The sequence below is a fragment of the Corvus moneduloides genome, chromosome 5 (assembly GCF_009650955.1).
Source record: "Corvus moneduloides isolate bCorMon1 chromosome 5, bCorMon1.pri, whole genome shotgun sequence".
Classification (NCBI taxonomy): Eukaryota; Metazoa; Chordata; class Aves; order Passeriformes; family Corvidae; genus Corvus; species Corvus moneduloides.
Genome location: NC_045480.1, coordinates 58,444,197 through 58,458,136, shown reverse-complemented (window position 1 = coordinate 58,458,136; position 13,940 = coordinate 58,444,197). Strand labels below are relative to the sequence as shown.

Below are 13,940 nucleotides of genomic sequence, written 5' to 3'. Positions count from 1 at the left end.
TGTGTGGAAATAAAGAGAAGGCAATAAAAGGACAGGAGATTGCTCGAAGTATATATTTTGGGAATAGTGATCAAATATAATCAAATATATTAGTACTAACTGTATTACTAACATGGAATGCTCCTGAATTGTGCATTTAGGCTTTGGATTCTTTTTGAAAGTTCTGATGGCTTTTGGCAAACTACACAAGCCTTGTTCAAGAGGCCAAAGATACCTCCTTTGGTAAATCCAAAAGCAGATTCAAAATTTTTCCCTTCAGGTTTAGGATATCATCAGAAGCTCTAGGTAGAATTACAGTCCTGCTGTACACAGCTGAGTATATATAATTCTCTAAGTAAAATTCATGTCTTATGTGTTGTAAAAGGAATGAAAGGTAGCTGTTAATTCCAAGGCTTATAAATATGTCAGTGGGTTTTCATAATGTCTTAATAAATTACAAGAACAAACTCAGTGACTCATGATGTCACCAGAACTACACACTGCACTGTATTTATTGTAATTATGTACAAAACTCACAGAATTCTTTTTACTCTCTTCATGAATACATAGATCCCACTAAAAAATCAAAACAATCCTCATGGATTTCTTTATTATTTATTTGCCATCTTTCAGCTGTTTTCTTGTTCTGAGTGCTTCTTCAAATGAAGAAAATTTTCAGGAAAATGCATTTAAAAGAACATTGCTGCAACTGCTATATTTATTCATTGAAAAGCTGAAGTAAAATAGAATTTCCAAATATCCTCAAATTTGGGTGAAGTTCAAATTTTCCTTGGATCTTAGCTCTCTGGCTGGCCACCAGCCCATATCATTAATGGTATAGCTAACTGAAAAATGGAAAAACAATTTCGTGAAAATTTCAAGATTATTTTGGCTTCGATCTGAAATGTAGAGATAGCATCAATATCATAGAGTTGGTAATGCTTCATTCTTTGGTTTAAGAAATAAACACAGGACAGGCTAAAGGCTTTGGGTAAGTTAAATGTGTAAGACTAATTCAACAGCATTTCAAACCACCAAAGTAAACTTAGTGTGTGAAGAAGCCCTTGGCTCTTTAGTACTCCCTGTCCCAACTGGTTTTTGCTGTCCCAGATGCAAGTGTAGTTTGCATTTCAGTGATTAATTGTTCTTCAGTGATTAATTGTTCTTTTGTATCATAAAACACAGTGGGTTGATCTATGGAGCTGGCCCTGCTCCCATGTGTATGCTCAGGTGTTGAGTTCAATGGAACAGAACCTGTGTCTTAGGATGGGGAGAAAAGGAAAGAATTCTGCACTGCATCCAGTTTTTATGGCCCTCATTTAAATCACTGGAAATGGTACCTCTGAATTTAACTTATGTTGATTCGATGATGTGCTTCTCTGAAGATAGGACATAAACAAAACAAATAAATGACCCCAGTGTTTCTCCCACTGTTGCTGAACTAATTCTCCAAGATATCTGTACTTCCAAAGCCTGTGCGTAAAATCCCCTTGGTCCAGCTGCATGTCCATACACATACTGCTTGCAATGCAACAGGTATCTTTTCAATATGGATGTCTTAATTTTCTGTCCAGGAAACCCCCTTCCAAACTTCCCATTCCAAAAATAATAGCAGTGTTCAGTCACATTTTATGAAAGCATCTTAGAATTTATATAAATAAAACTAGGGTACATTTCAAAGAATATATAAAATGCTGGCGTTTTGCTTTTACTGCAAAGATCAAAGAGCCGATTAAAATTAAAATTTCATGAACTTTAAATTATGCATTTAGTCATAAAAAATATTAAAACAAAAAAAATTTAAAGCAGCAGGTGTACCTTATATAGTAAGATAAAGTTTAATATATTTTATTAGCTTAAGGGACACAGAATAACTATCTAATCAGAACTTCAGGCATGCATTTACATAAATATATTAAATTAAGAAAAGCAATTATACACTTAAACATCCTTTTGTCTAAAAAAAATCATTAAATCCACAGATTAACAATAAATCCAACTCTATGTATTTATCACTTCCAGATACAACTGTTCCATTTCTCAGATATTACACAAATACATTTGTTAGAATTTATATGCATTATACATATATTATATATTACATAATAGTGTGTATACATACATGGTGTTCAATAATATAATAATAATTTGTAGTTTTTATAGCACTTTTCATTTGAAGAGCTCAAAGCGCTTTACAAAGATTGATTTCAGTAATTTTTGGATGGAGAGTGGAGGCACAAAGACACAATTATTTCAGGTTATATAGAATTTGTGACAGACAGCGACTGAATTCTCTTGTTGTGAACTTCAGTCCTGCTGTCTCCCTAAAACGAAATGCACATATAGCATATGGAGTCTATGTAGGTAGACTTGCAAAGACTTGTAAGGTCTCGAAGCAAGAAAGCACTTAATTATATTAATAATGTTAAGCACATGACTTCAGTGTGGCTCATATGCTTAAAATTACTTGTGTGCTCCCAGCTAGATTGGTGCCTGTATATGCTTACTAGTATAATTCAGTTTCTAGAAGATACTTAAGCCTAGTCTGAGTGATATTTTCTAAGCTATTTTCCCACATTTCAAATGTACATACAGTACCTGACAGCTACTATGAAATAAAACTTGCTGAACAGGGGAATGTCACAACAGTAATGTTCTCAAGTGACAGAAGTTTGTTATTTCCTTTGCTGCTTGGCTCCCATTACAATCTAATTGTTCTCAAAGGGGAATTGAAGATTTAATTCTGCAGTATATTTTTTGGGGGTCAGCTAATAGCATTTCTGGAAAATTCACAGGGTAGGGTTACTGCTTCGGGTACTAATGGAGACCACTACAAGCTACATCTGGTGTCTTAATACCAGATGGTTTCTGCTCTCAGCATATCTTGGTATGAATTAAGTTCAGTCTGCACACCCATTTTGACTGCCTAGAACATTTTCTTTTTAGCAGCTCCTCCTAGGAACATTCAGAAAATGGGGTTGTTTGTTACTGCCTTGTGATGCAAAACACCCTTTTGTCCTACTGGAAAATGTATCCTACATAAAAAAAACCCTGTCTCCAAACCAGCCAACTCTCTCTGCCTTCTTTCCAAGAATACTGGGAGCACACCATTGTGTATATTCACATGCTTTAGCTGATGCTCCCTTCCTGAAATTTCCTGGGAATTAAAGTAGTTTTTCATTTAAAATATTTTTTACTTTTTTATTTCATTGCAAAAGGAAAATAAATAGGAAAATCTTATAAACCATAAAAGGAACTTTAAGATATGATACACTGGACCCTCTTGGTAATGTATAGCACATGGAAAGTTGGTTTTTATCGGTAGAAATAAAACTCTTCTCCAGTAATGCAGCTTGCTGTCTGTACAATAATGCCTGACAATTTTGTTTATGGAAGCCTGTCTGTGTGCTGTAAACAGTAGGTAAAGACACACATTATTTGCATATAACCCAGAATACTAAATGTTTGTGAATGTCTGTAGCATGGAATGATCACTAAACTATACCTTTTCAGTACTGAGAGCTCAGGGAAGCAGGTGAGTCACTCGGCTTTCACATCAGCTGATTGCTGGACACATTTGAAGAAGTATCAAGAAGTCAGGCAGATTTTGTGTAAATGCTGGCAATACCTATAAGGAAAGCCAGGAGGAGTGGATATGCTCTGTAGGGCTTTCTGCAGGGCTGGATCTGCAGTCTTATTCCACAAAACATTGGCCTAATGACTGCAGATGCAGACACGGAGAGGTCATGTGTGCACTGATGTCTGAAGTTAAGATCTTCTGCCAGCTAAGTGGATATCTTTTAAGGACTTAATCCTGTAGCTAATGAAGTCAATAGGAGATTATCAATTGACATCAATAGACTTGGAGTCAGGGCCTCAAAGATTAAAGTAATCCTGTACTAAGCTTTCAGGTGGCTGCTGCTGTTTCACACCTATATCCCCAAAAAGTACGTGCCTTATTTCACTGAATTTCTCTGTGGTTGAAAAGAAAAATCTTTTCAGCAAAACAGTCTTAAATTTTTTTCAGTATTTCCAAAACATTTTGTCCTGAAACTACTTAGGGAAATATATATTAATCACTTTTTTTGTAGCCAGAATCCAGATTATTTGGTACAAATTTTCTGCAAATTTGAGTTGGAATTAATTTAAAGGGTTGGCTGCATTTTTTATGAGAATGTTACTTTTTCTTTTTTAATTGACAAAATATTAGTGAATTTTTAATATTGCAAAATGGAAATAATTAGTTTTTATTTACCACTTAGCTTTTTTCTGTTTTTTTTTTCTAAGATGAAGGACAGCTTTTAAGTTGGATAGAAGATCAAAATGGTATAATTCCTAATTAAACTGATACACAGATACTCTAAAGGATAGTAAATTAAAATGCATGAATTTCTTTTAAAGAATATACACAATTAAGGAAAAATTAGCAGAACAGGGTGCCGTTGGACTTGCTTTTTCCATATAGAACTAATCTTATAAATGCCTATTTCATGAATGCAATTAGAATTACATGTATGAACACTCATTTTCACTGTAGTACGACTTTGCACCTGTGAAATTACTTGTTCATATTTTCAGCATCTCCATTTTGCATAATTTTATAGGAAAAGGTACTTGTTTCTCAACCCAAATTAGAGAAAATGTGTATAGAAAAGCTACATTTCATCATGTCAGGAATATCATTCTGCTTTTCAGTTAAGCCATCTGATCCCTGGCTTGCAATGGATAACTTTCTGATAAACACAGTGACTGAAGTGATTTCTGCCTTCCTTCAGCTTCAGTCTGTCTGTGCCTGAGCTGTGTGAGGCTGGTACTCCTGAACTGTAAATGCCCAGCTAAGACACAGTGCTAGAAGTCACTATAAAACAACAAAATTCTGTGGAATGACCAAAAGATAAAGGCCTCAGCCAGCTGGGAAGCTTTTTTGATGCGCACATCTGTGAGGCAGTTTCAAAAATAAAAAGCACCTGCAGCAACCAGGAATTGTTGATGTTTACTGTGGGTCTAGAAAGGAAGGAGCTGCAAAACCAAATGTGGACAAGTGAATGAAAGAAGGAGATAAACAGAGGTGTCATGTCAGTGATACAGAATTTATACTCTTATTTATACCTAACTTACACTTCTTTTGCATGAAATAGAACAACGTGTGAGGATTTAAAGGTAAAAAGGGTTTGGATCTGTGTCCCTGAGTGTTAACAAAAGAAATTTATTCCCAGAGGGGGAGGCTTTGAGTTAGTATTTCTTATTGGGCACAGTAGAAAAATGAGTTTACTGTTTTTCTGAAATGGAGTGAAACGATTTGGAGCCGATTTTGCATAACATCTTTTTGTCTCCCTGCTTATCTATGGAGTAAAGATGTTGTTCCTTATACTCCAGTAATATGCCTTTTTCTGATCAGTGGCATACAAAAAGAGAAAGATGAGTTTTCTGTCCCAAAATAATAAAGCAGGGTTTTAAAACTAGCAGGCATCAGGGAGAGTCATGTTTCTTGCAACAGGTACGTTTGTTCTCCTTTAGCAGCAGAAAGGCTGAAAGAATGCTTGAAATGTACAATGTGTGGGGAACAGAGAGGCAGTATCTTGAATAAAGGAAGAAATGAATGGAATAAAAGATTAGGAGGGAGAGACACAGAGACAGAGACAACGTGAACACATACATAAAATCCCTTCTGGAGGCCCTTATCTAATTGCCTCATTTATCTAGTTTCATTTATAAGCTCAGTTTTATTCTGGGACACTCTCGGAGGTTGTGTGAGAATGGCTGCAGAATGACCTAACTGGCAACAGGCTTTCTACAGACCCTTTTTTTTTTTTTTTTTTTTTTTTATGCCAATTCTCAGGGCAATTACTGCAGTTGCCCTTTTTATATCAGCATCTTGGGTGGCTAGGCCTGGGGTTTGCTCACTCTTTTTAATAGAATAATTTCTTTTGATAAATAAGCAGCTAGGATTTTTTGTGTCTTTTTTTTTTTATGAGAATACTTCTTTTCCACTGGGACTTCCTATGTACATGTGGGCTTAATGCAGATGCCTGCTTTCACACAATATAAAAGATAGTTTAAAAATGAATCAAAACAGTTTCACAAGCTATCTCCCCTCTCCCTCTAACCTTCACTTAGATTATATCTTAGTTTTGAAGTTTTTATGGAATGACTCAGAGCAGAAATTTTTTTAAAAGTAAACAAACTAGAATTTTGCTTAAATTTGGAAGGTGATTTTCTGGGTGCAGCACAGTTGATGTGAGTTTTTGCTATTGATTTGAATGAGGCCTGGATTTAATTCTTAGCTCTTACTGGAGTTTTATTTTCGGATTTCCCTATTAAATTAACTGTCTTTATTATTAAGATCAGAACTCTAAGATCATTGTTTTCTGTCCTCTGCATGACTATGGCATACATATTATTGTGAATCTTCAATGTAGGTGCCATCTGTGGCATTTCTTAAGGAACTAAGCAGTGAGAAAAGAACTATCACATCTCCCCAGCTGGTTTTTGAAAATAACATGTCACAGTGGAGTTAAAGTTGGGTTTATTTTTAAATATATTTAATCTAAGAAAGTGTTAAAGATGTTATCTCTGTCAGATATTTAAACGTTGCTAAAATACTTCAGCGACTTTCTTGCTTTGCTGATTATGAAGAGTGTAATAAAACCGTGCTATGTGACAGATTTAGACAGCTGGCTCATTCATGAGAAGTTCACATTTTTGTCACCCACGTTGAATAAGGAAAGATTAGATGCTAAGGTCAATTTACAAAAATGGTTGTCAGGACATTTTTTAATTGTAAAACTTTTTGTGATGGAATTCAGGGAAAAGACTAAAGGCAGAAAGCAGCGGAGACAAAGAGCTGCTATTAACCTACAGATGCTACCACAGGGTTCATTTTAAGATTGGTCACACTGCTTAGCCAATGAAGTGTTCGTGTGACTATAAGGGACCACCCTTTTCTGGGGTGAGAGGGCAATTTGGTCTTCATGCTCATTTAATCCCAAGATGTCTCTCAATGGACTGTCAGTTGAATCTACATTGTGCAAAATTGTGCATGCACTTTTTAATGCAGACCATTGTTCTCTGAGCACTTAACCAAGATTTCTCAACCAATTTCCATTTGGCATGAGGTCACTCGAAACCCAGGCAAACATATATGGAAGGCAAATGTAATCATCTGTTCCTCAGAGCTGGAATGTGTGAGACACAGAAATGCAAGTATTGGTTATGCTGTAATTTCAAATTGAATACTCAGTAAATGAAGACTGACGAATTTCTATCAGAGAAAATTCACTGTATGTTGCTGCCCTGGAGAGATGATTTTATTACTGGATTTTACATGGCGAAAAAGACTTTTAGATCTGCTTGGCTAAAGTGTTGTCAATTGTTGATGCATGAGCAGCTGCTTCTAAGGACCACAGGATGTGCACACTGTGGCTGCTCTGCTTTCTTTTCTCAGGCAAGATTTTATAAAAGCTGCAGTAGGTAGTTTGCAGGTAGTGCAAAGGAAACCTGATAGTTGGTAAGTAGTGAACAAAGAAACTGCCAGTAGAGCTGAAGATAAGAGGGCACCAGTTCTGCACCTACATCTAATTAATTAATTCCTTAGAAAACCTGACTACAGCATGTACACCACATTTATTGATGCATTTACAAAGACTCAGCTTTCTGTTAGCTCTCCAAGGAACATTTAGAACTGCATTTGGCAAGAACTGCTGTAGGTGTTGTACAAGTGACACCACACACAGTCAGCACGTGCTCGTGTGTGCTCTCGCCCCGGGACATTCCGTTCAGTGTGGCATCAGCAGAGCCTGCCCGTGTATAACCTCTTACACTGTCCTGCTACAGTGAAAATCACTTTATGGACACTTCTAACACATGCTGGAATTTTATTATGGTTGGTGGATGTTTGCTTTTTTCCTCATCCAGCATAAATGAATACAAGTTGACACAAGGGTACATTTCTAGATTAGATCCACAACACATTAAAGTGTGTGTGTGTGTTTGCTCTCTCTTTCCCCGTCTTTCCAATTGAGTTGGTGAAAATGTAACTTTAGTATTTTACAGGACATGGTAAAGCTGTCTCATCTAGGTGATGTCTACATTATAAAAATAAAATAAAATAATATAAATATGCAACATGAACCCAGTGCCCATCGTTAAATAAAATATATGATAAAAAGCAGACCTTCTAGGATGACTGGTTTTGAAATATGCGAATATAATTTAATTATTAAACACTTGAAACAATCTTGATATTAAGCTGCAATAACCAGATTTTTGCATCTATGCTAGATAAAGAAATAACATTCTGTAATAGAGTTACATTGATGAAAGTGAAGGTTACAGTCTTACAATGAATTGCCTAGATAGGAATGCATTAAGCAGTTCTGAAATATTGTCTCATGATGGAGTTCAGTTTACCTTAGAAACTGTTACAACTGGATTTTATTAAGTCCAGCAGTTTATACAGCAGTGTTTGGAAACTGCTTTCTCACTGCTATAATCAGATAGGTGCAGGAATGAGATTTCTGGGATGTCAAAGAAGCCATTAAGACATCAGGAAAGTCCTTTGACGAAAATGTGTTTTACAGTGGAATTGCTTCGTAAACTATTTCTCATGAAGAAATAAATATTAAAAAAGATTCCACTCTCTGCAAAGCCGTGATAGCGGCTGCGTGTGTATGTGTGCACATATTGGATACCGGGACGTCTGCGGAGACGCGCAGGAATATTTACACACATACGAGGGATTTTCTGCACATTTGCGGAAATTACACTTAAATTAATAAAGTAAATCAAATCACCGGTGTTTGTTGCAGGATAACAGTCTTTCAAAAATGACAGGATTCAAAACAAATGCCCGTTGAAAGTGGAGTTTCCAAATAGTCCCAGAAACTATACAATGTAGCTGGTTAGATCCAGCAAATAGGATGTCATGTCTAGGATCTGATCAAGAATACCTGCCCTTGTCACTCTTCGGATGTTTCTATCCACTTGTTCACACTGGGGGCCGAGATAGCCTTTTTTACATAAGCATTTATTGGGCCTTACACAGACACCTCCATGTCGACAGGCTGGGTCACATTTTGCTGTGGGAGAAAAAACAGCGATTTTCCAATTTGTTTAGAACATCACAAACCAAAAAAGATACAGTACACATTCATTTAGAGCTTTTCTAACCTTGCCGTGATAAAGCATATAAATTAAAAACAACATAGGTTGAAATATTGAGTGTTGAAAGCATATTTTTCAAAATTTTAGAATATTAGAGAGAGGAAGTAATTTTGTATGTCTGAGAGGATGTCACCCAGGAAAGACTGATAAACTCAAATAACAGACTTTTTGAAAATGTTCAATTCCCATATTCCGGTTTCATTTAGAATCTCAGGCAAACTCCTTTGTATACTCAGAGTTATGCACTACTTTGCCTTAGCAAAGCAGACTACACCTGACCAGATGCACTCCTTTGGCTCTCGAATCACTTAATGTTGGGACCAAAATTGAATTGTTTTTACAGAAAAGAGAGCCAGAGTATTTTTTCAACCATTTTTATCAGTTATATAAGTTTCAAAGTTTTCTCTCTCTTTAGAAGATGCCAGTTTATCTATAGAGTTCTAGGTTATCAGCTTGCTTCAGTTTCTCAAAGAGAGCTCCTATTTTAAACTGTAGCCATTGTTAGCAAAATTAATAATAACTTTAGTTGTGGAAGTATTGTCTTCTGGGGTAGTCACAGCACCTTGATAAATATAATACATATATAATACATCTTTCTTTTTCTGTAGGTGTTATGCTGTTTAATGTTATCTATTGCAATAAGCTTTAATATGGATTTATGGATATTTATAATACACTATAGAAATACAGGTTTCTTGATTTTGTCCATGAGTTTCTTAATTACACAAAAAGGAAGCTCATACTTTGTAAGGTAAATTTTCTTGTTTAAACTATAAGAGTAGCTTGAGGTTCAACTTAGAACATCCCTATTAATTGTTGTGTGGGATACAGAGAAGGAAGATCCTTAGTCTACATATTTTCTGTGGCTTTCTTGCTCATTGTGTCCATCAAATTATCTGTCATAAAGCTGTGATCTTTTAAACAAAACAGGTTATTCAAGACCTATTTATGCTCATGTTAGAGGCATTTTTTACTTTAAGTTCCACTTGGACAAAGGCTGTAGAATGGGCCTCATTCTCTATATGTGGGAGGGCTCTGACTGACAAGTGAGGACAATTGAAGTAGAGCTATTTGGCCAGATTACCTCATCCATTTCTCTAACTTGCCTTCATTGCTGGGTTATAGAAGGCCAGCTCATGAATCTTTGCCAGTAAGATACATTATTAGCGATTAATTAATCTCATTTCATTCCAAAGTCACTCCTACTCATCACTAAAAACCTGGAGGTTGCTGAAATTTACGCTGAAGGACTTCATAGATGGTCCTGCTTCATCAGGGCCCTCCTGCCCTTCCAACCTGAACTATCCATGGGGTCTTTGTTTTCTCTTAGTCCCTGCTATTGAGTTCTACTGCCATTATGCTAACGTTATCTCTTTGTGTGGGCATCTGGTCAAACTCGCCAACCAAATATGCCCAGTCAGAGGACTCTGCTGATGCTGAGGAACAACATCTTTGTCATAACATCTCTTCGTACCCAGGTCAGCTCTGGAGTATCTGCACTGGCCAAAATTACACAGCTCAGACAGAACCACAGCCTCTGAGACAGTGATGGCAGAGCTGTGGCACTCCAGGCTCATTCACCTCATCCCTTTGCAGGCACACCTATCATCTTGGTTTGATCACAGTCACTTTTTCAAGTGACTTTTAAAATGGAAGGCTACATGATAGGATTTGATGAAATCACTGTAATAATGGATCACAATAGCATTGATTATTAGCTGCTTCATGATAAGTTGTACATAGAATTCTCTTTAGCAAACTGGAGCAATTTCATTTTGTAAGATCAAAAGCAAGAATGTACCAAAACTAAAAAAATCTGCATTAAGTTAGTGAAGTGCAAAATACGCAATGGAGACCTGCAGTTCTGATTTACCACCTTTTCTGACAAATCTGTTTGACACTGACAGTAATAATACTGCAAGTGGAAGGTGACTGTCCAAACACAGGACATGTATTGACTGCATCTCCTTTCATTTTAAAATCTTGGTGGAAAAAAAAAAAAGAATCCTGTTGTCATATTTATGCTATCAATTGCATTCTGCACTGGCTCACAGTGCATTAGATGTTTCAGAGTTCTACTCATCTAAAGACTTATTTTTCTCCTACAACTCACGAAATCAGTATTTTTAATGTTGTCTTAGAACTGAAGGCCAATATATTGGTCAACATATACCTGAAAATTTCTCTGAGCAAATAATTAAAAACTAATTACAACATGTCACTGCTTTTTTCACTTGTTGCTATGAATCTGTAATACAAACCAGTTCTGCAGAACTCTCCTTCCCAGCCTTGATTACAGCAGCATTTTCCTGTGGGAGTGCAGTGCCCATTCCGACAATGCCTTGAGCATTCAGATGTCAGTATCTGTGCAGGCTGAGTTGTTCTTTTGCATTCTTCAGGGACTAAAGGCCTGAATAAAACCATACAAACCAAGCAAAGAGTTAAAAGGTGGGATCAAGGAGAAAAATTTTGATTTTTTTATTAAAGGCCTGGTTCTCTGCTGTAGTATTATCAGTGGGAGAAATCATGAGATTTCTTTTTTCCTCCGAAAAAACAGTAAGCATAGACATGATATGTTAGAGTACAGAAAAATACAGTGCAAGTTGCTATTATTTCATATAACTGCCTTCAGAGATCTTCTACAAGACTAAGCAATAGTCCTTGAGAATTCTTGAAGCATTAACCTGCCAAAATCATCTTGCTGAGGGTTCATAAAGCTGCCAGCTTATCGCAGGCAGCATCTGATGGTCTTTTTGCACTTCTAGCTGATCTAGATTTTCCCTAAGAAAGGGGGAAGAGTTACCTGAACAAGTTTTATGTCACACATTATGACGTGTAATAATTTGGCTGAAGTACTACCTCTGTCTACAAATTCAGTTTTACACTGCTGGCTTTTTATTTCCATATTTTCATGGAATGATATCTGGATTGTGTATTCTGAATGCCTATTTAAGCATCTGAACCTTAAGATAGATTTTGTCACTCTGAGAGTGACCAAGCACTTGCAGAGGTTGCACAGAGAGTTGTGGAGTCTCCATCATTGAAGATACTTGGAAGTTGTCTGGACATGGTCCTGAGAAATTGGCTGTAGGAATCCCTGCTTGAGCAGGGGGGTTGGACCAGGTGCCCTCCAGAGGTGCCTTCCAAACTCAGCCATTCACCATCTAGTGATTCTGTGGAACGTATGCATGAAGGAAATTCTAGTTCAGCTGACTTAGAATATTTCTGATACTGGATGTTTTGGTTGGGATGATAGGATCATCCAAAAGCAACAGGTTCACAGTAGAGGTACCATGTTTTGTCTCTGCTGTAGGTTTGGTTGCACAGGTACAACCAAACAGGTACAAGTTTGGAAAAGAATGTCAGGATCTCCCAAATGATCTGATCAAGTAATTGAATAGGAGCATCATGGAAAATTAAGTTAATTAATTAATTAAGTTAACACATTTTCAAGGAAATCACCTGAACCACTGCCATACATACTAAGGTTGAAATGAGCAGGAAAAAGATTCTATGAGTTTTGTGGAGAGCTTAGAGAAACCTTGGCTAAGTGTCCAGCTAGAATTCAAACAAACCAAAACAAAATTGTATGAGATAGAATAGAATAGAAAATAACATTGTTCAATATACTGACATCAGTATTACACCCCAGTTATATGCAAATAACTGCAATAGCAGCTCGTGCACTGAGGACCCTGTCAAATATTAAATTCCTAGAGTGATACTCCTGCGTGGAGGAAAGGATAGTTTTTGGATCCTGAGAAAGAACAGGTATGACGGAGGTGCAGAAAACTGTGACAGAAGAAAAAGTGGAGAAAAACTGGGCATTCTTGTTTATCTCCCATTTCAACATCAGAAGAAACATCAAGGGAAAAAAAATTAAGCTAAAGAAAATAAAATTAACTAGGTGAACTCGTGGCTTCTAAGATATCAAAAGATATCTGAAGCACATGTTCCACTAGGTTTTTAAATAGATATTTCTGTGCACAATGGGGCCATTCAAAGTAATATTAGATAGGGTAAAAAATAATATTTTAAAAAATAAGCATTCATACCTAAGTCCCTCACTTGCTGACTGGGCTTACATTTCCCCCTCCCATTTAGGCAAGCATTTTGTTAATGGTCCATTACAGGGTTTCTTGCATTTTTCTTTGAAACAGAGTAATACAGTACAGGCCCACTGGTTTGTTTCAGCATAGCACTTTCTCTGCTCAGTCTTAATTACTGCCATGATTATTTAAGCATCCACACACGAGAACTGGTTCCCCAAAGATGTTAAGGACAGAAAGAATGTGTAGATGTTTCTTTAGCGTAGCACCAAGTCCTGATTTCCAAAGCATTTCTGAGAATCAGACTGAAGGTCCTGTATTATTTAAGGGCTTTGAAATATGTTTTGACACCTTTGGTGCAGCATATTTGAAACCCTTTCAGTTTGACTGTTTACATATTTCCACAGCTGTCTTTTAAATATAATGCATTATTTTTTTGACCTGTAAGGAATTCCAGTTCTGTAGTAATGAGTGTATTACATATGAACTGGTTAGAAAGTTTCTACACTTAAAAAATTATATGCAAATATCACACCCAATGCTATTTGGGAAATGGTTCTAGAAAATAATATGATTTTCAGTGGAGACTTGTTCAGATTTAAAGTAAAAAGATCTGTCTTCTAATTCCTATGTATGGAAAAAAGCCCCACATTTGAAATTATTTCTGTATACCCAACTGCATAGGAGACAACATTCTTTATCTGTCACTGTTAAACCCCATTTATTTCAAGTTACTTTAAATGGAAGGCT

General features: G+C 36.4%; 1 protein-coding gene across 1 annotated transcript in view; it reads right to left on the bottom strand.

Moving 5' to 3' along the window:
* Positions 1 to 1,801: 1,801 nt before the first annotated feature.
* HHIP (hedgehog interacting protein) overlaps positions 1,802 to 13,940 on the bottom strand; it is a 75,456-nt gene continuing 63,317 nt past the window's right edge. Inside the window, exons 12-13 of the mRNA XM_032109191.1 lie at positions 11,403 to 11,551; positions 1,802 to 9,056 (exon numbers count right to left, since the gene is read on the bottom strand). Coding sequence (XP_031965082.1) covers positions 8,863 to 9,056; positions 11,403 to 11,551 — 343 coding nt within the window. The 3' untranslated portion in view covers positions 1,802 to 8,862. The remainder of the gene's footprint in view (positions 9,057 to 11,402; positions 11,552 to 13,940) is intronic.